This window comes from Python bivittatus, unplaced genomic scaffold (genome assembly GCF_059951505.1).
Source record: "Python bivittatus isolate LINGU-HERP-01145 unplaced genomic scaffold, Pbiv_v1 ctg000080_np1212, whole genome shotgun sequence".
NCBI classification, from domain to species: domain Eukaryota; kingdom Metazoa; phylum Chordata; class Lepidosauria; order Squamata; family Pythonidae; genus Python; species Python bivittatus.
In genome coordinates this window covers 29,092,422-29,116,114 of record NW_028277035.1, presented here as the reverse complement: position 1 = coordinate 29,116,114, position 23,693 = coordinate 29,092,422, and the positions used below count along the sequence as shown (strand labels likewise).

The 23,693-nt window shown below is 39.6% G+C and overlaps 1 protein-coding gene across 6 annotated transcripts in view; it reads right to left on the bottom strand.

Moving 5' to 3' along the window:
* Nucleotides 1-20,346, bottom strand: part of P4HA2 (prolyl 4-hydroxylase subunit alpha 2) — a 51,816-nt gene extending 31,470 nt beyond the window's left edge. Inside the window, exons 1-4 of one of the 6 annotated variants that reach the window (XM_007439399.4) lie at nt 20,233-20,346; nt 19,685-19,729; nt 5,523-5,613; nt 950-1,046 (exon numbers count right to left, since the gene is read on the bottom strand). In XM_007439399.4, the coding sequence (XP_007439461.1) occupies nt 950-1,046; nt 5,523-5,595 (170 nt within the window). In that variant the 5' untranslated portion in view covers nt 5,596-5,613; nt 19,685-19,729; nt 20,233-20,346. Of the gene's footprint in view, nt 1-949; nt 1,047-5,522; nt 5,614-19,684 lie in introns of all 6 variants that reach the window. The other 5 variants (XM_088133736.1, XM_007439398.4, XM_007439401.4 and 2 more) reach the window with 5 other exon arrangements.
* Nucleotides 20,347-23,693: the final 3,347 nt, after the last annotated feature.

Genomic DNA, 23,693 nt, shown 5'->3' with positions numbered 1-23,693 from the left:
GTAAATCTGAGTAAACATTTTATAAATAAGAAAGGTCTCAGCAGGTGGCAGCACCTAACCTATCCTGGCTGTTCTCAGAAGCTAAACAGGGTTGGCCCTGGTTAGTATTTGAAGGGGAAACTGAAACAAACAGACAGCCAGTTCTGTAACATGGCCGACAGAACTACATGGATACAGTCAGCAGAAACTGAGTTCAACGTGAAGATGTCTTTCCATTCTTAGACGTGCAACTGTTTCTGATATCTGCTGTGTAATAATAGCAGAAATAGTGCCCTAACACCACCACTCCGAATTAGGCAATTAAAAACAAGTGCTCAGGAGGAAATAAAAAGTTAGTTTGTACATGAAAGGATTCAGGAACTTGATTCTGAAACTACACATAAATTCCAGGCTCAGCCTATGCCCAGTCGCAACCTGCTCCCCAGTTCTCTTTATATGTTCACCTATCAGAAGACCATCTTTTCTCCCTGGCTCTGATTGTTGCATTTGTGTTACCCTACTGTAAATATGAGAGGGAAATTAATAAGGTTTGAGGTAATATGCTACAAGGGAATATAATCCAATGACTATCCTAAGAGCTTCTTCACACACTGGGTTGCATTCATATTTGTTGGTCCACTGACAAATTTCTGGGGGGAAAAAAGGTAAACTCTTGTTTTTCTAATGTAGAATGTTATGTTATATTCTGTGAAGCTATAGCCAATTCTTGGTGATTGTATCTACATTCTACATAGAACGCAGAACGAGAGTAATCTGTATTGAAACATGACATCACTTACAGCAAATACCTTACTGAATTTAATGGGATTTACTTTTAGGTAAAATTGCAGATTTTCAGCCTTTATCTTCTCTCTTTGCTCAAGTGCAAAAGCCAACATAGTGTGACAATGCCTAGTAGCCAAGTAAAGAAAAATATATTAATATGAAAAACAAAGTCTCTTCCCTTTACCTTTTTATTTTAGCAAGCTTGGATTCTTCCTCTTGAATATATGCTTTTAATGACTGTACCAGATCTTTTTCTGCATAAATCAGGTCTGTCATCTGGCCTTAAAAGGAAGAAAGTCAAATATCATTATATCCTTCTTCAACTGGATGATAGCAAAGTGTTAGGGATCAGTCTGAGTCTTCAGATACACAAGCTAAAGAACTTGGCCAGGCTGAACACTGGACTCAGCCTGCATCACCGGAACTGGACAGAGAGCACACCCGAGGAGACACAGATTCAGGCTCAATCAGCTGATCCAGAGCTGAGCTAGTCTAAGTCATGAGCCCAGCAATACACAACAAATTAAAAAGGAAGACCATCTATCTACGTGAAAGAAAGACGTATGATTCAGCAAATAGTCAAGCTGATAGGAAGAGCTATAGAAGTGAAACTGCAGCTAGACTGGCTTCTTGTATCAATCAATGCTCTACTACCATCACCACCATCTTGCCTGCAATCCTATCTGTATGCTGATTTGGATTCCTTGGTTCATCCAGCTGAACTTTGCTCTTCAACCTGACACTCCAGGATCAATTCTGAACTGGTGTTTTGTCTTTTTCTGGACTATCTGAAAAATAAGCTTCATTCTCTAAGCAGAAAGTCTACATTTTGAATCATGATCATGTTAGTAAATAGTTAAGGGTTTAACTTGTTTAACAAGTTAGGAACCGGCCATGTGTGCAGCACAGAACACAAACAGATGTAGTAGGTTAAGACGTATAAGCTGGTCCATTTTTACATATGAGAGACTATCATAAAGGCCACAGAAGCATTAATTTAAACTTACAAAATTAAATCTGCCAATATTGGAGCTACATTTCTATAGTTTCAGTATACGGGGGGGGAAATGGTTTCATTTCTTTACCAGGATCCTCTGTGTCAGAATATTTCTGAAAGAAATAGGGCAAGTTAATAGGCTTATTCTCTGGGCTAGACAGTGTTGAAAATGCTGGATATCAACTTTCCAGAAGCACTGTATGCATTAGATAGTTCAAGAAAACAAGTTTGTTTGGTTTATTGTCCCCAACATTATCCAACAGATGCAGTGAAGAGAAGTATTATTCTATTCTTCCTTTCATCTCCAATATGTACTTCCAGATATTTGGAAGATGGAATCAGTTTTTCATGAGCCCGATTCAATGAGCTTCCTCCTTAAATGGAAAAGTCAACTTTGTTGAGCTACTACAATATATTGACTCTCAAGCAACTGCTAATCAAACTGCTCCCTTTAAAAAAAAAAAAAAAAGTATGTGAATATTCAACTGTTAATCACATCTCAGTATTGAGAACTTTATTTAAGAAATGAATACAAGCTCACCTTGCCCATCATCTCCCCCCCACCCGGCCTGGCTTCTCTCTCACACACAAATACAGACTCACTGGTTTTATCAACCTGTCATTCTCCAGATAGGTGGGAATACAACTCAAAACAATTCTAAGAGGGCTGGCTACCCCTACCTTGGGGAAGCCGTGCCATGTAATTTAAATTATAAATCTTCAAGGATTTGATTTCTATAAGTCTTCTGTTTAGATCCTTTCCTTTCATAAAGACCTTTGCCCACTGGCCTGTTTTAAAACAAGATACATTCTCACCCCATTTAAAACTTGCTTCCTTTTACTTAAACAACATCAGATTCAGCTCCAGCTTTCTAATTTCTACTGGGAGAAAATATTTGACATCTGCCGACTTGCCAAACCTTGTTCAGAGAGCAGCCAAGTTCTCTGTTTTATGGCAAGAAGTCTTATGTAACCAGTACTTCTTAGTTTTTTCACTTCAGTGCTTCTTTATGAAATGGAGATAAACAGTTGGCAGTATATAAAAATAATATAGTGGATTTATGAAAAAAAAACCCTTCTAACTGTAGTGTCACTAAGACAGGTATACTTGTGATAAACGCTTATTCAAACCTTCTATGTAACTCCTGGAGCCTTCCAATTTAGCTTAAGATTTAACTGGCAGATTAGAATTATTGTTGAAATTAGAAAAAAAGTTCTTTGGGGAAGGGATTTGGAAAAACAATTCTTCATTCTTTAATACTTCAATCATTTTTACCACTTTTCCATTTGAAGTCATTTTGTCTAGGCCAAATAGTTTTTAAAGCCATTTATTAAAAACAGGACAATTTTTTAAGCAGCTCACTCATTGGGTATGAGGAAAATACAACTGCATCAGCCAAGGTATTTAAATTTTAATGTAATAAAAAACTAAATTGGATCTATCTGGTATTTATCAGTTTCAGTACAGATCAGAAAGTGTATACATAGATTATTATTACTATTTTAAAGTTTCTTTAGCTAAGGCCAGCATATAATTAAGAAACGCATATTAAATAAAAAAAGGTCACATGGTCAGGCTGAGAGCCTGAAAGAAACTACATGGACATTTATAAACTCAAGTGAAGGAAATGTCAGCCAATTTAAGTTCTTATTATGGCCCGTTTTATTTCTTACGAAATTGTTCACAGGAGTCATGCATAAGAATGGGTTATTTCCCCCTTAAATATGTTTCTAGGATTATTAAGCCCATAAAATTATAGTGATGTGGCCAAATTCTAGGGAAGGCTATCTGTCATCCTTTCCATTTTGTACAAAGAATTCTCCTGCCTCATCAAACACTGCATGCTGAGTTGCACATCTTGGAAAGGAATAAAACAGATGCCAACAGCTAGATTTCAGGCAGAATCTTAAATTACGGATGCAGATGTCCACTTGGATACTGGGATTTCCTCCCTCCTGCAATGCTCCTGCTCCTACCATCTTCTCCACAAAGTCCTCCAATGCTCCAAAGCAGGTTTATCTGGGCTGTATGGAGCTACAGGGGAGAGGGAGGAAATCCTCCTCTTGATTCCACTAATGGAATGTATTTCATGAGCAGGAATCCAACTGGTAAATTTATTTAAGTTGCTTTTTATTTCCTATGGGAATATAGTTTTCTACACCATTTTCAGTTGCAACTTTATTCGTTCTGTCAGAAAATACATGAGCATGTGAGAAATTCATGCTCTCCAGTCAATAATGTACAGGCAGAAAAATTAGAAATGAAAGGAAGTGATATCATTTCGGTTTTAGTGCCAAAATGAGCCACACACTATCCTCCGTGACCTGGAAAAGATTTAGTCCTTTTAAGATTTAAAAATGCATTAGGCACTCAAAAATATAGTTAAAACATAGTTGTGAAAAACAGTATGCTTATTCAGAAGAAATGACCATTTTTCTCTTGCCAGGGGTAAATGAGGCAAGAAAAGCATGCAAAGCATGGCTTCTGGAATTTTTTATCAGGCCTGGCCATAGGAGGCATCTGCATTTTCTTATATGCAATTAAGTAACGTGTTGCACCTCTGTGTTTCAGTTCTCCACTTGCGTTGTGTCCATGTGCATCTGTGTATATGTATGCACTAGGAAGCGTGGTGTGGGCTCCGCTTATTCCACGTGGGGAGAAGGGAGGGAGCTCAGAACAGAGCAGTCAGCAGCATTCCGAGCCACTGCCCAAGTGCCACTCCCACAGGGATGCACTGGGGAATTTTTCCCCCTGGAATTTATTTCTCCACAGCCCCCAGCGAGATTAGGCCCACTTTCAGATTCAGTCTTCCTTCTGATGGCTTCTTTGCCAACATCATGTCTGGCCCTATTCAGTTATCCTACTGATATCATAGGACCTTTTACACAACTTATCTCCAGCATTCCATTTATTTATTTATTGAATTTATATAGCTGCCCATCTCATGTATGTGATTCTGGCTGGCTCACGCAATTAAAATAGAAAAAGCAAAAACTGTCGAAATATTGATAGCTATTCTAAATAAAATATAAAATTATAAAGTATATATAAAATAGCTAGCACTGAAGTTGTTACCTAGCCGGGTAATGAAACATTTGCCAGAAAACAGCCAAGCTCAGGGAACCCCAAGGACTCCACAGTTCAACCCTGAGCTACACATATTCGCTTCTATGGGGACTGTCAAAATAATTACAACAAAACCATTAAAAACAATTAAAAACTAAACAGAAGACACGGGAGAGCGCAATCAGAATCTTACACACAATACAGCCATTTCACGGGCTTCATGTTTCTCTGGGATCCCCAGGCCTAATGGCAAAACCAAGTTTTCAGGGCCTTCCAGAAAGCCAATAGTGTCAAGGCCAATCTCACCTCAGGGGGAATGATGTTCCAAAGGGCAGGTGCCATGCCAGAAAAGGCTCTTTTCCTGGGTTCTGTCAGATGAAACTCCTTAACAGATGGGACCTGTAATACGCCTCTTGTACCTCATCTGATGGAACAGGTAGATGTAACCAGGGAGAGGTGGTCCCTCAAATAACCTGGCCACATAACCAGCACCTTGAAAGCAAACTGGCAACCAATGCAGCCTATGGAGCAGAGGTGTAAATGTGTTGATCTAGGGGCACACATAACTGCCCGTGTGGCCCAATTGGGTTAGAAAGAATGAAAGGAACTAGAGGGTGGGATATGTGTCGCATTCATAAAAAGACAAGATTTTAAGTTTCATGATTTTACTATATTGTTTAAAATTTTCCATACCTATAGAAGTGAAAAATTCTCCTTGTATACACCCCAGATAGGTTAATAGTAATAGTGTAATCCATAGTGTCATCTTCAATCAATGGGATATCTGCAAGATAAATAAATATAAAGAAAAAATAAACTGAGAACATTTGAAAGAAATAACCCCAAATCTCCATAACCTTAATTAACAATATTGCTCTATATTACCAGATTGGAAAAATCTGTTTTACTGGGGAAAAACTATCTTGCGCAATACATCTGCAACACAGTATTAAATTGGAATGCACTGTATGCTATGAGTAATTGTTGATTTACAGCAACCCTAATCTAAGTAGACATTACACTGGATTCCATCCGTGATAATTATGGATTGCTTTAGTCCTTGTCTTAAAATATTTCAGTAACACTGACATAAATTTTCATACATTGCAGCTGTTCAAATTTTTTTGACCACGGATATGCCAAGCAAATGGGAGAAGCAGGACCAGGGCCCATGTTCCCAGATGCCATAGAACCTTTTAAAACTTCCTACCGCACATTCAGTAAACAGTTCTACCACTAAGAATGAAAGGTATGATAGTAAAATTGTTCAACTGTTTGTTTGTTTATTCAATTTTTATGGCCACCCATATCAAACAAGTGACTCTGGGCTGATCCCTATGTTTGTGCACCATAATAGCTTGTTTGCACTCTATGCATTCAATTCCACTGCACTGATATTATTATTTCATGGCACATTTGAATAGCTTGTAGGCACTAACAATGCAATCCTATAGATGTGTATCAATAATAAGCCCCACAGAATTCAACAGAGCTTCTTCCCACATATACATCAGATTATAGCTCGTGTCTTAAAAAAACTTTCTGCTGTCCCACCTCCAGCTACATCTTTACAATGCGATCAGTCTAGGCAGACTGCCTAAGAATGGGACACAGACAAACAGTCTATTCACTATGCCTTGTCTATCATCAGCAGGCTGGATGAAACCTTTATGTACATATTAAGACAAAGCAGTCTGCCCATACTCAGACATACTTTACTCTCTATTCTTTTTCTGAGACTTTTTTTTTCCCTTAGGGATAGAAAAGTTAACACCAAGCATGTTTCAGAAATCCTATAATAAAGGTTAGTGAAAGATTAACACAATGTATTAGTTCCTAATACTGTAAGGCTTTTCCTGATTGATTGCTCCCATCAGCACAAATGTCATTTTAGCAAATTATATTAAATGCTGACAATTTTTGTACTCTCAATTATACATATTTATTAACAGTTTTTGTACTGCAATTATTTTTTTCTTATATAGTTGAGTTTGTGAATTTTCCAGTTGTTAATTTTCATTATTTTTAGTTTTGCAGATATCATTTTATATCTTGGCTTTATAAATAATAAGTATTATCAATTTATCTAAATAAATAATTCTTTATTTTAAGGAACATATTCAGATGCAGTTACCCAGGCTATTTACTGCCTTTCCCTTTTCTAAGATTAAATCCAATATTTAATTAAGGAGCGTGGTCTGTCCTTGAGCTCTCTACATTTTCTTTTTCTAGTTTGGAGATCTGCAATTGTTTTTAAGAATGTAAAGGTGTCCTGAGACCAAAATGTTTGAGAACCACTGGTCTAAATGATGTGGGGTTATTTGCTCAGTGCCTCATACTCTGAGCTCCTTTAGTAAGAAATAGGACTAATAAAACAAATAATCCATCTCCTAAAGTAATTCACAAGTAACTTGAGAATCTTCGACCACTGAGTGGCAAGTGCCATGAAAGGAGCCTGCCAAGAGTAAAGCCACAGCAAGCGATAAAACAGAACAATGGAGCAAGCCAGAAGAACCCCAGGGGTGTGTATATTTGGATAGATTAAGCCACGACAGTCCATCTGAAGTGCTTGTTCTTGTTTCCTGAAGACATTTACACACAGCTTGGCTCAGTGATTATGAAGAAATTTTCCAGTTAAAAGAGCAACCCCCACCTCATCATATCCCTTCGTTCAGGGTCTCTGCCAAGACAAAGAACATTGTTTACTTCATCCAGCAGTTTGAATGTTTTGCCACTTTGCCTTCACACACTCTCTGCCATGAGCAGAAAGCTTTCCGTAAGCACAGACAGCTTTCATGTTAAAGAGAGGAGATACCTGGCTATGAAATTTTAGTTGGCATGTTTGCTCTTCAACAGAACAAAATGACAAATCTTTACAGCTTCTTGCATTCTGAAGCTTAGTTGCAACAAATGTGAAAAAAGAAAATGAGAAAGAACATAGTCGTTCTGCTCACTCCATTGCCTTCTTCCTATACAGGCCAAACTGCGGAAATGGGAACATACTCTAGCACAGCATGCAGGATCTCCACATGAAGTCCAACTGTGGAAAATGAGGGTACTGTAACAGCTAGCCTTCAGGGACATAAGAGGTTTCCTCCTTCAGATCTTCGGACTTAACACAAAGATGCTGATAATTGTTGGATGCATCATCCCCATCCCCCAAAATGTCTCTTCATGGTGCAGAATAGAAGAGGGATCACCCAGTGTCCTCCTTTCCATCTGCTATGCTACTTCTAAACACATAAAAGGGTTAAAGCAGGAATCACCAAAGGCTACTCCCTGGGACCGTGCATGCTAATTAGGCACAGTATTGTTTTCAAGGGCTCTGGAAAGTTCTGTATCCTTTTGATACAGATAATGTAAATTCTTGCCTGTTGTTCATGTCTCTCTCTAGCAATCCCCCCACCCCCCACATGCTTTTGACTGCCTTTTATCCTGGTTTTTGCTAGTTAAATGTTTTCAGGTTTGCTTTTATGTAATAAACAAACATCAAGCTATACTTCTGATTGCTGCACTAAGTGCCAAGTGTGCTTGTTCTGATCTGGACACAGGGAGTCACTGGAATGTGCTGGATACAAACTTAACTGGAAATTACCTACAGTGATTTTCCAATAATAACAGCAATCAAAAGAGAGAGAACATACTAAGTTTCACTCTCACCGCTCATTTGTGTGTAACAGTGAAAATGCCTTTATCACAGCAGCATGAGTGAAGTTTGGTAAACAGCCCTGGAATAGAATGAAAATAAAGACCTATAGATACTTTCATATCTATCAGGATTTAAAAGGAAACTTTATGAGTAAATGCCTATAATTTTCTAAGTGAGCGGCTATAACACTAACTTAGTCAGTCAGTCAGTGAATACAAAATGTCCAGCAGCCCAAAATCCCTCTGATTGGCAGGTAGGTGTGAAAAAATCAAGGCAATGCTTTGTACATGATGCATCACACTTAGGTTGGCCAGATAACCAATGTAAATGTCATATTCCAAAAAGCTGCATCAGATCATTTGGTCTGTTTGAGGTTTTATGTCTATTATTATACTTTTTGAAGTTTAAAGATGTCTGATTGGACAATATATTGCACCAAGAATTCAGTTTCACAGAAATGCAAGAGGATCATGCTTCAGAGGAATGTTTAGCCATTCCCCAAAGACTATTGAACAGAGGGAACCATGCAGTATAGTACTAAAGACAGAATTCCTCTCCAGCCTGCGGCATTTCTTATTTTAATCAACTTCTAAAAATATGTTATCTATCACAAACCAATATTGTCCTGCTTGTTCAGACTTAGCATTGTTCGCAATTAGCCCTTCCCACAGCACTATTCAATCTTAAGAGAAAAAGAGGCCTTTTCCCTTTTTTACATAGTCCTCCCCAAAAGTACTGACTACACACAAGAGCACCAAGATTTTGTCAATGACTTTATTGTGAGGTATGTGTTTATGCATACAATTTACAGCTCCCATGCCTTATATTCCATCCTCATCCCCAGCAAAACTGTTTTAAATTCAGCAGAAGAGAGAGGCAAGAGAGAAGAGTAATCAGAAAAATGGAATGCTAACATGTTAGGGCTAAGAAAGGAAAAGTCACCTCCTGAACAGCTACTAAGTCACCCTCTGGGGGAGAAGGGCAGCATATAAACTTCATACATACATATATACATACATACATACATACAGATTGCAAAGGGCATATCCTGAAAGTTCTTGATTTCTCATAGATGATTTGGTGGCTGCTTCCTGCTGATAAGCAGGGGCTACTGCAGAGTCTTTATATGGAATATAAGATAGCTAGTATGGCTGTGTAATGCTCTGGATTTTTTTCAAAAGAATGGGAAGGAGCACAAATGGAGCATCTGTCCATTACTCATTAAAGCAGAGACATATTTTTTCCAAGATCACATGGCTAATTCTGCAATCCTAGACAGACGCAATTACTTCAATGAATAAAGACATGTGCTGTGTTTACATTCCCATGTACATTCCCATCTCTTCCATGTTAAATGCATATGGAGAGCTAATGGGAGTTTGGTGATGCAGTTCAGTAAGGGAGTTTAAGGAGGAAGTTTCTAGTAAAGTGGACAGTATGTAGTTGGCTAACCTGAGAGCTCACCAGGAACCCAGAAGAAACAGAAGTCTTTCAACTGGTGCAGTAAGAAACTAAGTAAAGATGAAGAGATGTCCATTTGTGATCTCCAGTGTTTTTAACATATTTATATTTTTTGCCTGAAAATAACCTAGTGTATATTTGCAATCAATGGAAGCGTGTAATGGTGCTTGAAGGAAAAACCAAAGGACTGGAACAGTGAGTCATCATACTGTAACTCATAAAAGAGAGTGAAGATGTATCAGTTCAAATAAATGAAGTTGGAGCTGGTAGAGGAAGCAACTCTCCATTAACCAGCAAATGAAGCAAAGGAGTAAACCCAGTGGGCTTGTATATGCAGCATTTTGTGGGCATTCCCAATGGAAGTGCTGTCTGTGCAGACACATGCATGCAGACACAGAAACCCTTGGAAACATGCAGGCCAGGTTTTCTGAAGAGCACAGCGGCTTTAACATCAATGTGCCTTGCGGTATGTTCTTTGAATGCTACACAGAACCCAGGTTTGCATTTATGAGTGTTTCCCTCTGATCATGTCAGATGTCCTGTGCAAGATACTGATTCACAGTAAACATCTGAAAGAGAATCTTGGGTTCCTCTGAGGAGGGTGCTAGGGAGTAAAAACAAACAAACAGGATTTTAACTTTTTAGACAGAGTTCAAATAGACAATGGAACCAAAGCTGGAACAAGAAAGCACTAATTTAACAGCATCATATAAATTTCTTTCCATTATTCCCAACTTATTCTGCACGTATTCCTTGCAGTTAATATTCTGATCTAAAACAAAGCCCACCCCCACCCCCCCACAAATGTGGAATTATCCTAATGCATTTCAGTTAACAAATGATTTTTGCAGGCTATTTTACTTCTTGAAGTCTGCTTTAGAGCAGGCTAGGAAAACCCCTGAAACAATACAGGAAACACTGAAAGGGAAATACATGAAAATTACTTCCTTTCTCTGCCAGCAAGTCGCTGAGTTTGATATTAGTGCTGTCCTTCCATTTGTAGAAATCTAGCTAGGGTCCAAGCCATTAATTTAAATCAGCGAGTTAAAGTTTCTCAAGCTAGTTGCAGAGGTGCGAAACAAGTAGCCTTCTAGAAGCTGCTGAAAGATAACTCAGCACTAGTCATGCTAACTAGAACTGCTGAGAATCAGAGATATACAGAGGGCCATGGGTTTCTCATTTCTGATCGAACAACATTTCACTTAGCCAGAATGATAAATTGTGTCTCTAAGTGCACATTGACAAAGGGAAAAGGTCAAAATCACAACTCTCTTTATGCCTGCCACATGAAAAGAAACAATCTTTTAACATTTTGTACTCTGACTGTAAATTGCACAGAAGGAACTTAACATACACTATTAGCCAGAAACTAATACACATTCCTTGATGACAGTTTCTCAGAAAGAGGAGTTTAAGAAGTTGTACAGTTTCTCCAATCTTAGCTGTAGAAACATAAACATCCTGAAAATTCATATGGTCTCCATATGTCTGTTTATTCAAATTCACCTGTGACTTGACATTCAAGGACAAAGTACACACAAAAACACTGAAACCCTGAACACTTAGCAGTTTAATCCAGAAATGCACAACTTTTTCCAGACTGAGGAAAATGCTCTGAATTTAAGAAGTATGCTGTGGACCACACTCCAAAAAATAGACAGAGCCAAGACAAAAATGAAATTTGATTTAATTTGGTGTAATTAAAATCACTTGAATAAATATAATGAATGTGTTTCATTCTAATGTTTTAACATTCTAAAGTTTTTAATCCTTTCTGTCATGTTAAAAATTACTGTTATTATTTTTACAGCTGAGTCCATACCAAACACATTATGGAGACCACTTGCAACCCTGATACACAACTTGTGTACCCCAATTCAATTCCCCCCCAAAGGGGAATTGAAAAAACTGGCAGTTGTTATCTATTACAGGCATGCTATAAGTCTAGTGCAGTTTGAAGTATCTACTTTATCTTAGGCATAAGGAACAAACTGAGTTTGAACCAAATGGATCAGACTTTTCTTTTCAAAATTAGAAGTGAAAAATCTTCTGTTTAAGTGAAATTCAGAATGACTGGTATAGAACATGACCTTGACTTTAACAAATAATACAAAAAATAATTAATTTAGTATTATTTTAATTAAGATATTATCTTTCCAGGGATTTGCCCTTACCTGGGATCTGCCCTTTCTCTTCTCTAATAAGAAGCAGGTGAGTGAGCAGTACTGAAGCCTGCAGTCTGCAACTCACTCTAGACCAGACAACAAAAATTAAACTCATCCTGTTTAATGGAGGCAGAACACTTAATGAATTACATTTAGGAGCAAGGAAAAAATTACTTCGACTACGGGGTATTAAAGCATGTTGCAGTAGGAATTCAAGGAGCCCATGCATGACCCCATGGTTGACACTGTGGTGGTCGTTGACACTTGGGAATTAGGGGAAGTATCTGGGTGGGAATGCATTTAAGGAAGTGTTCATTGTAATCACAATCTCTTTCCATTTGTTTCATTGTCTGACAGATCACCTAACGCTTTGGCAGGTTACTGTCAGTGAAACCTGTGCTTAAATGGAAAGAATACATATTAAAATACTGAAATATTAAAAATTGTACTCAAACCCTTCCCTGACCACTTCCGTTCCCCCTGGGCTAACAGAGAAGGGTGCAACATAACTGCAACACCTTTACATGCCACTCTTTAGCAGTCAAGGGTGGCACACTCGTTCCCTCCTCCCCTCAGTGATAATGCAGGAAGAAAGCTATTTTAAGAACAGCATGCAATATTCACTTACCTACAGAGTCAGAAATATCTTGACTGGGTGAAAAGGTCTTTTAAAAATAGGAGTAATATTTTTGCTGTACTGTAAAATTATCTTATTGGATCAATCTCCAAATAAAATTCCAAAGCTTTAAAACAGTGTTTCTCAACCTCGGCAACTTTAAGAGGTGTGGACTTCAACTTCCCATGGCTGGCTGGGGAATTCTGGGAATTGAAGTCCACACCTCTTAAAGTTGCCGAGGTTGAGAAACACTGCTTTAAAAGATTTGAGTAATTACAGCATGATCCACATCTTGTTTTTCCATAACCACTCCTGTGCTGTCAGTAGAGAAACCAAAAGGCCTAGGGACACATTGGGGCAGACAGAGGGAGCACAGCTGGAAAGCAGCGGAAAAAATGTGTTTCTCTTGTGTTTTCCACCAAATGGAAAAAAGCAGGGTAAGAATCCTACATAAACCCCAGAGAATAGATGTAGATGTAAAATGTTTTCTTCTCTTTCTTTTTTCCAGAAAAAGTAAGAAAATGTATGTGAGTGTGGGTGGGTGGATAAAATATAAGCATATTTAATTTATAACACCATTGACAGATGTAAGCTTTGTTATGAATTTAGTTTAAAATATTTTTGAAATGGCACCACAACCTGCAGAACTCTTTAGGTTGTGCCTGGTAATGTGTTATTTTTGCCTGCTTAGAAGAAACAAACAGGTAAAAAGAGATAGCACTAAAATGTGCCATCACCACTGTAGTAAAGCAAAGAAAGTTATACACTTTTAATTTTGTCCAAAAAGGAAGCTCTCATAAAAAAAAAAAAAAAAGTGGTGAAGGAATATGTAGTATATTTGGCCACATGAAATATATAATCTATAATATTTTTTGCATTTGAAGTTCTATCACCACCAGCTGTTTCTATTTCTCTTGTCAGTCTTTTTATCATTTTACAGATTTCTGGAAACTAGTTTGAGATGTGGCTCTTTGCCTTTTCACATGCTAGTCTGCTTCTTGATTTAATGAGTTTCATACTTTGCAGTTGCTCTAATGACTTTCTCTCTTAGGTATCAACAGAAGAGAAAAACCCTCCGATAAAATGACAAAGATCTTATATTAAATGAAACTATTTTATATACATGATCAACATTATCCAAGTTATAAGTATCCACTGTGAGATTTGCCCCGTTCGACAGAGAAACTCTCGTGACACGTGTGGTTCACAAAGAAGGTTTACTCATGCGTAACGTAGTAGTCACAAGCAAAGCCAGGACTGGCTTGGTACAATTGCATCACTTGTTATATTCCCCCCTTCCCGCGCTTTTCCCCGCCTCGTGATCGCGTTGCGGCTGTGGGCTATTAGGCCCCCCAATGTCCCCCCTGATCGTTCATGATGGCAGGGTCGGTCAGAGTCCATTGTCCTTGATTGCCAGTCCCCCTCCGGCTGGGTTGGCCCCTCCCTGCTACGTGCAGACCCGCGGGTTCTGTGCTGCGTTACGATCTTGTTTCGCTGCCCTGCGGCCCCGTTCCTTGCTTGCTCGCGCCGTTATCAGTTCGTAATTAAAAGCTTCCGCTGCGGTTTTCCTGTTTAGCTGGCCGCAGGTGGCTCGTTAATTAGCGGCGCTTTCGGTTCCTCTTTTCCCCGCTAGCTACCGCCGGTGGATTCCGCGTGGTCTGGTTGCGAGCTTCCCTGCAGCCCCGTGCTTCCCTGAAACCTCGTGCTGACCGAACCTGACATCCACGTTATAAATATCCAAGTTATAACTATCCAAGAACCCTAGGTCCTCAATATATTTGTTGTCAGTTACTCAGGCACTTTAAGTCTGAGGATTACTTTCTCCTCATTCAGCAAATGAAGCTCTTGCAAATAAAAACTTGAGATTTATTTATAGCTTTTATATGATATTTGTATTTAACTGACATTTCTATTTCTGATATTTCTATTTAAAACCTAATCTAAAATACTGTTTCCCACTGCATTTAAACATACAACTATGCGCTACACAATAAAATCATCCCTATTTAGACAAATGCCAGGCCTGACATCATAGATGACATACAATATTGGTTTCAGGGGTGTGATCAATATTGAATCCATGAAGAAATGTCTGCTATATAAAAAACAATTTCACACTTTGCAGATTTATCTGTCCTTCCATTGAGGCAAATGGTGCTGGTATAGTGCTAATTGTATGTTATTCTAAGGATATCAAACATTTCTACACTACTACTCCCCAGTCCCTTAAAACAGTCTACACCTGACTCACAATAATTTCTACTACAGTATTCCCTCTAGCTGGCCAATAAAATAATATGAAGAATGCCACTCAAGAGTGCCCAATCCTCCATCCACATTCTTAGTTTGGACTATGTACATTTAACTGGCGATTTCTTAAAAAAAAAAAAAAAATCCAAGCAGGTGCTATGAGAGGGAGCTGCAAGGCTGCTGAGCTGCTGTCTTCTTTGTTATACTTTTAAAATGGAAAGAACAGCATTCTGAGTTGATGCTACAGCAGCTAAACTTTAATTCAGGATTAGGAGATGGATGAGATGAGAGCCTGTAGCTTGTTAAAGAGAACGGTCATTTTGGTGAAATTTTAGATGCACAATTGCCAAGCTAAAAATAAGTCATCTTAGATGCCAAAAACAAATAACAGTGTGAGATCACACAGGTCCACAGCTGATTGTGAAACAGTGTGAAGACCCTGCATGGAACTGTTCATAACATGAAAGGAGTATCACCTATATTTTCTTTGATCCTCAGAAGGTACAGGCCTTTCCCAAAGTCTTTAGAATCCATAAGCTCTTTGGCAGCACACACACAATTCTTACTAAAACTAAATAACGGTGCTAATCTCTTAAAGCCAAGAGCCTTACTAAATGTTCCTCTTTCCCCAAAGATAACTGCCTTCCAGCTGGCTTCTTGCTCCAGATTTGAATATTACATCTCTAAACATTCATCCCTTCCACATGCCTGCATCACCACCTCCCATGCCAAAAGCTTAATGTGCATCTGCAAATAATTAAACAACTAAATGTTAAACAAACATTTAATCCTTTTGTGCTTTTTTCATAGCAATATGAGGGTATGTGGTGTCTCAAATGCTTTTTTGAGTACAGTGGCACCATATATCAATAATCTTATGAGTTTCCTTTACTTTAATAAAGTTAGTAACCTTGTGATTTCTTGGTTATGCAGTTTTAAAAACACTAACATTGGGATTAGTTCTGAAAGACTTTTTAAAACCGCAATGAGTTCTTGTTCTGATGCCTTTAAATTTGTTTATTCTATCTTTCTCTTATCCCAAGAGAAAAGCTCTAGGACAAATATATGAAGAGACCTGTTCAATCCAAACTGCAAACATGAAAAGGAAGCTAGGTTGTCTTCTTGATCTAGAGCCAGTTAAAATTTTGGAGAAGCAGACATGCAACTGCACTTGTTGGTCACAGTCCAGAATGCTAATATGCAACATCCTATCAGATATATCTATAAATAACTTTGGAATATTAAAATATTTTCAAAAAGACCATATTGAAAACCATTCTAAAATCCCAGCTGTAAAAACTTTGGAAGGAAATCTTAGCTGAAATAAGTCTGCTTTGAATCTTTTCCTGATCATTCAGAAACTTGTCATTCAAAATCAAGGAAAATTGTCTTCTCCCTCTAGGTTATGAACAGCAAACAAGCTAAAAGAGAGGAGAACCACTGAATCATTCATAAAAATTAAGGATAATTTTCATCTGAATCTGTGTGCATCAACATCAAATATACAACAATGACGTTCCGATTGTCATGCAAAGAAGAATGCCACAATCACCTCAGCTATAAGACAGCCTTGATCGTAATCATCAAAACTGACTAGGTTCCAACAGTATGCTAAGCATAAACCACGGTTTACAAATCACAGTGCCTAGATTCACATTAAGCCAAAACTTTTTAAAAAATATGCCTTAGCCTCGGCTGCTCTTTGACTGCTCATGCAAGTCTAAAATGTGGCACACATCAAGGCAAAATTTCTCTACAGCTTCCACTTTTAACTCTGTGATACGTTAAACACAGTTTTAACCAAAAATCACAAGGTGGCAAAAATATTTATTCTGTGCATATGTTGAAATACCAATTAGGGCATTACATTAGTAGGATTACACATACAGTACTGCATCTGAGCTGCAAAAATGCATATGGTAATAGGAGAGGTAACAGGAGAGACATGGAATACTCTAGTTAGACTTTTGCAGTTGGGATATGGTATATCTAGTCAGAAGTGACAGAATTGATGATTTGGGGTTTCAGAGGAGAACAGACTGAGGTCAGGAGGAATCAACAAAATAAAGAGGAAGGAATATGGTTTCGATTTGCATATTTGCTTACTAGTCAAAAGTTGTTTTTATTAAAGCAGAACCTCTACACCAGAGTTTGAAACTGTACATAATGCAAACTTACATTGTACTTGAATTACTTTCAGTCAATCTATCAGATCATATTTTACTAAACACACATTTCATTCAAAAAAAGAAAGCCCCAAAGGCATTTCAGGACATTAATGAACCAATATGCAAATGTATTTTCTGGAAAAGAGTTGGCTATATAAGTATGTCTAATTCTTCTACTGAAATCAGACCAAAAAATGTGCCCTATCTTATTCAGCTTTTTAGATTATACAAATTTCAGCATTAATGAACCACCACTGTGTTTAATGAGAATACATAATTTAGAAACTATTTTCTACAGACATCCCTTTAAATTCAAAATTTCAAGTTACTACAGTATTTCCTTTAGGTATTGCTTATAACAATGATGGGATAAATGCTTTGGAATAAATGAAAACCCTCCTTTTCATTTGATTCCAAAGCATGGCCTTTTGATGGAGAGCTAGTTTAAGGATTCTAACATTTATAATCAATGTGCTAAACTACGTAGACCACAATCAAAGGAAAGGGATATTTTTATTCAGAAACCTGTAATCTTACAAAGTTCATAAGAAGGCTTTAATAGTGCATTAATTATTAGCTACTTTGAATTCCAAGAGCCAGTTTGGTGTAGTGATTAAGGCATCAGGCTAGAAACCAGGAGACTTTAGGCACAAAGCCAGCTGGGTGACCTTGGGCCAGTTGCTCTCTCTCAGCCCTAGGAAGGAGGCAATGGTAAACCACTTCCAAAATCTCGCCAAGAAAACTGCAGGGAGTAGTCCAGATACTCGCCAGAAGTCAACAGTGACTCGAAGGCACACACACCAAAAAACCCCAAAAACCCTTTGAGTTCCACCCATTAACGGAAGTCCCATAAACAAATAATTTTTACAACAATAGTTTTTCTTAATAATTTTTTGTTTGCTTTGGAGCTGACACTGCTGATTTTTAATCCTGATTCCACATGCTCTGGAATGTAGAAGTCCTGGAGGAAAGGAAAAGTATAAATATGACAGTGAGACGTGTCCTCTGGAAGACATTCCAGTTTCTGGACCTCAAAAAGGTGGTCATAATGGGGATAGAGAATGTGGTATCTCATAGCACAGTGAAACGGTCCTCTCCCCCAAATGTCATTAAAGCCACCGTCTTGCATGCAGCCTATATCTCCATAGCCAATATTTAGGCCTGAGAAATTTACTGACCAGATTAGCCTTGGCTGGGTACCGATGTGCTGCAAATTGTTTGTATGGAGATATGTAATGGAGTCATAAGGTGAACCTGAAATCTCCACGTTCGCTAGCCAAAACACTGTTGCATAGAGTAGTTTACTGCATCTGGCTGCATACTGTGTTAAGCCATGGTTCTTTAATTATGGTTCACTAAATTAACCATAGCTGGCTGCACACATCATGTTAAGCCAGAATCGTGTCTCTGATGTTTCTCAACCTTGGCAACTTGAAGATGTGTGGACTTCTTCAGCTGACTGGGGAATTCTGGGGGTTGTCCATACATCTTAAAGTTGCTAAGGTTGAGAATCACTGCTCTATATCCTACTTGGGAGATCCTAATGCGACAGACACTCTCTCTAAAGCACCTCAGAGCTATATAAGAAAAGGACACCAGTCTGTTTTTGCCAGGATTTTTGGCTTTCCATTCCCCCTCTAATTTCACTTTTGACACTCCCCTACAAAAAACACAGAGACATAATGTATATGTACAGTGTCTAACTTAGAATAGCCCTTAACTCTGCTCATTACTGGGCAGATTAAGCATAATGAATGAATAAGTAAAGCAGTGCAAGGCAGAACCTTTGTATTGCTATGGCACCAGGATCTCTCTAGTGCCTTATTTTGGCAGAGAAACTGGCAGAGAGAAAACACCATTAAAGAGGAAGCCACTGCTCTCAATTCCCCTCTCTTCCCTAAGAAGTAGTTGATAAATCTGCAGCCTTTACTGTTTTCTTAGGTCAGGAATTGCTACAAGTGCAAGATCATTTGGCTGCCTGCCTGCTGGAAGATCCTTCATAAGCTGAGAGATAAAGAGAACCACTTCTTTTCTACCCTTCTCACTACCACTCGGTGCTTGGCTCCACCTTTAGTCAAGCAGGGCCTTCCTGAAACTTGGCCTTTTCCACACCCCACCAGGGCCAGAGAGCCCCCACCGCCCTGTTCCAAAAAGGTGCCACCTTCTGTGATGTAGCAGGTTGAAAATTCCAGTCTACGTGCCGATGCACACGACTACAGCCGAGGAAGCTTTCGAAACTACAGGATGGGTCACAGTGGGGTTGTCACTCCATTAAGTCATTTTTTCCCTCAGGAAGGTGAAGAGGAGCAACCACTTTCACTCGAGGGCAGCAGAACTTAGCCTGCCCCCGCATAGCTGAAGGCCAAGTTTTCTCAAACTTTGGACCTCACCCACAAGTCGACCAACATTCCCCGGCCACGGATCTTCCAGAAATAGCTTTCTTAATAACGATGCCTTCTTCTTCTTCGCCGCCGCTTCTCACCCCGCCCTCCCACCTCCTACCCGCTCCCCCCAGACGTCACCCGGTGAGCGTTTCAAAGCGTTACCTGCAGAAACCACCGTGCTCGCCTTGTCTGCCCTCTGGCCTGTACCTGAAAACAAGTTAAGCAGGAGTTTATTATGGCGTGGAAACATTCCAGGCTGCAGCTGGGCCAGCGATGAAGTCACTCCCAGACCCGCCGCTTCTCCACTGCGCCTACGAGGCTAACGCGTTGCCGGCAGCTTCGGGTTTCGCGGGCGCATGTTCCTATACCTGCCATGCGGTGGTCGCAGGAGCCATGCAGGGATGGCCTTGGACGCAATCCTAGACACACTTTCCTGGGCGTAAGTCTCTGTGGGTCTTACTGCTCGCTAGGCATGTATAGGATTGCGCGGTGAGGCGCGCTTCGCGCGTAAGGGCGGGGGAGGGGGGGAAAGAAGGCGCCTGTCACAGTCTAGCGGGAGGCGGTTAATTAGGAGCAAGGAGAGGTGTGAGCAAGAAGCAGGCGGGCAGAGCTGGGGGAGCGCGGGAGCAGCACAGCTCCAAGAATGGCAGAGGCTAAGAAGCACCAAATGCCGCCCTGCCGATACGATGGTCGGCATCAAAGCAACGTACGAGGAGCCTCACAGGTGTACCCTGATCCCGTCCCGCCTAGGAAGAAGCGGCGACCGCGGCTCGCCTAAGAACACGCAACACAGCTCCGCGCTTTCTAGAACAACCCTGGCACTTCTAGTCCCGCCCTCTCTTTGCTGATGCGCTTGGCGTTCTGCGCTCCTATTGAGCGGCTGCCACGTCGGAAACCCCTCCTCCCCCCACCCCCCGCGCTCCTGGCACAGAGCTAGGAAGGGCTCAGGCGATACCGTAATGCTTCCAAGAGCTGCCCCGCCTCACCTTCGGAAGAGCTGAGGCGGCTGGGAACTTGGTTCCACCGTCCCGCCTCGTCCTGCTGTTCGCACCCACGTACACGTTTTCTTTACACCATTATGGCTCATGCTTAAGACTTTTATGGACAACGGGCTTTTCCGCAGAAGAAATGGCGAAAAACAACCAGTGGAAACCCATGTGTCTGGGTTCGCGTAAGATCCTAATTTAAGCGTGGCTTATTGAATGAACTATTGTCCTCATCAGTCTAAGCTGCAAAATATGATTTACAAATCAGAAAAGGCTGGGCTCATCTGTCATGCCAAGCCATAACGTGGTTCTTACCATGTATGTAGTGAGCTGCTGGTTTTGTTTTTGTTTTTTTTGTAATTTTTATTAAAGAGGTTTTCAACAGAATAAAAACAGTACAAATTTTAAGTTGAAAGTAAGAAGAATAAAGAAAAGGAATAAGTAAAGAAGGAATAAAAAGAAAGACAAAGAAAAAGAAAAAAGGTTACAAAGAAGTGGTTTCTGATCTTCTTAACAGCAGCTATAAATGCATTTCTTATTCTACCTTCCCTCTCTAAGGTTACATCATAATTTCCTTCTTTCCATAACCTACCCTTTCTAATCATCAGATCCAAAAATCACATGTTCATTTTTTCTTTTTTCAGCAAAAAGTCCATAGGAGGTTTCCAGCCACTAATAAATGTAGTAGCTGATCTTTCTCTAAGCAAAGTGAGCCACTAATTTTGAACTGAAAGGTTAGATGTGCTCTTAAATAGGCACTTCAAACTCTGTCCTGACGGCTTCAAAGCAACTCTCCCATTTTGATATGTACAAGCTACGGTATTAGTAATGGAGATGTTCAATAGAGTTGTCTTCTGAATGTACTGTATACATCACAATTCATTTGGATGTTTTCCTGTGCAAATCATTTACAGAAAAATGAAAGAATGCCAAATGTTCAAATCAGACTGTAGAATTACAGTTTATATCTCAGTTCAGAAATGCCATGAAAAAAAGATACATTATCCTTCTTGATAACTTGGGCAGTAGATTGTTATTCTTTGTGCCTTATCAGAATAAAGAATAAGACACATACAAATAGTTGATTGCCCTCTCCCAACACAAAATGGAGATCTACAGTATACCTGCAGCAATTATTGATGGTATTTCTTTTTCCCACAAGGTATTAAGCTTTGTCCTTTCAGCCTTAATTGGAACTGTACCACTGTTTGTTGTTGATGTAATTAACATTTCTGTCCTGAGAAACTCTAACTCCGAATATAACTCCCATACTGCCTTTCTTTCAAATTCCACCCCCTCCCCCAAAAAAGCAGGAAATTTTTCTCCTTCCTCCTGATTCAAATAAAGGCTGGCCTGAATCAACTTTGCAGTTCCTTCGGTTATTACACTTATCAAGAATTCAACAGCCTGGATAGCCCTTTTGCCACACTCTGAAGGCAAAGACATCCACAGGGGATAGGGGACAAGAAACGAAACATGCATCCTGATGTCATGACACAAAATCCACAACTTCCATACTTGGTCAGATGTAGGATGCAAGTATATAAGGCAGAGTTCATATCATGGCATCACCACACATGTTTTGTCATGTGGGCTGGCTGGGTGGCTGTGGTGTGTGCTGTAGGCTGGGTGTGTGCCTCAGCTGGGAACACTTTGGGCAGTGCTGGGAAAGAAATCTGAGAAGATTCACTTCCTGGCTAGCCTGAAGCAATTTGATGCCACCCAAGTTAACTTTCTGACAGTGAATTGGGGGGGGGGGGGTCACTTTTCTTCAGTGAAATGAATTATGTTGCCTCCATGGCCCTGAGTGCTGCACTGAAACCCACTTACTTTGCATAGGCTTAGTGAGCTTATAAAGAAGTGGACGCCATGTGTCCATGAAGAAGTGGACGCCATAGATCAGGCCAGTTAAAGCTATGGTCTTTCAGGTTGTAATGTACTGCTGTGAAAGTTGGACATTGAGAAAGAGTGATGAAAAGGAGATAGGAAAAAAATGAATTATAGATCAGATAACTACTATGAGTACCATGGACTACAATCACTCCATCCAGGAGCAAATAAAGAATGACCACCTCCTTTAGGTGAGGATCAGCAAGCAGAAGCTCACATATTTTGGCCACATGATGAGAGCAGATGGTAAATTAGAAAACAGTACTACACTTTGCAAAGTTGTGAGAAGTAGAAAAAGGGAAGATAATGAATGAGGTGAACAGATGGGGTCACAAAATTACTGCATTGGAATATCCTTGGAACAGCTTGTTACTGGAGACAGGCTGAGATGGTGAAAGTTTGTCCATGCAGTTGCTAAGAGTCAAGCCTAATATAGTGGTACCTAACTAAACTGCAGCTTATTATTAATTATTTTTATTAATTAATTATGCATTAGGTCATGCAGGCTGGAATTTCTCAGAGGACAGCAGGTAGGAAAGGCTGTCTTAGAGATTCACTACAATTTCTGATTCTCTATTAAAACCAACAATCATCATAACTTTAAGTGGAGGAACTGATTATGGAAATAACCCAGAGCCTACAAATAACCTGCTTTATGATCATGGGTAGGAAACAGAGAGTGGATGTGCTTCTGTGTTCTAGTCTTAAATTGGAACATTCTGTATCTGTTCATATAATAATTTCAAGCATGGCTGTAAAAAGTGCAGCCTGGGGGCAGGCCCATGTGGCATATCAGTGTACCTTAAATAATCTCCAGAGTCCCTGCAAAATGGATGAGGATGGGTGCCTTACATCTCACTAACATTTATTTTATTTTATCCCTTAACATTTTATCCCATAACAAACATTAACAACATTCCTAGAAGGTTCTTCTCAGATTGGATCCTAGTCATGTCCAGTTTTGGAGTGGGGACCTGGGTATGCTATGCAAAACCTAGTGTAGCCCTCCAACCAGTGGAAGTTGCTCCTCCCTGAGTTGCAGTATGCAACAATCTTGCTCTATTTGTATATTCCAGGAAATAGAGAGTTTGGAAGTGATTTGCCACTGCCTTCTTTGTGGATCTTGTTTCAAATGTCCCAGTCCAGCCTATAGGCCTGATAACCCTGCTTACCTTCCAAAACCAACCATGATCAGGTAGATGGTTCCACTTTCCTTGAATAAGAACAGATTAAAATTCCAATTCTAATATCGCAGTAACTAAGCACAACACAGATTTTTTCAGCAGGAGGAATGC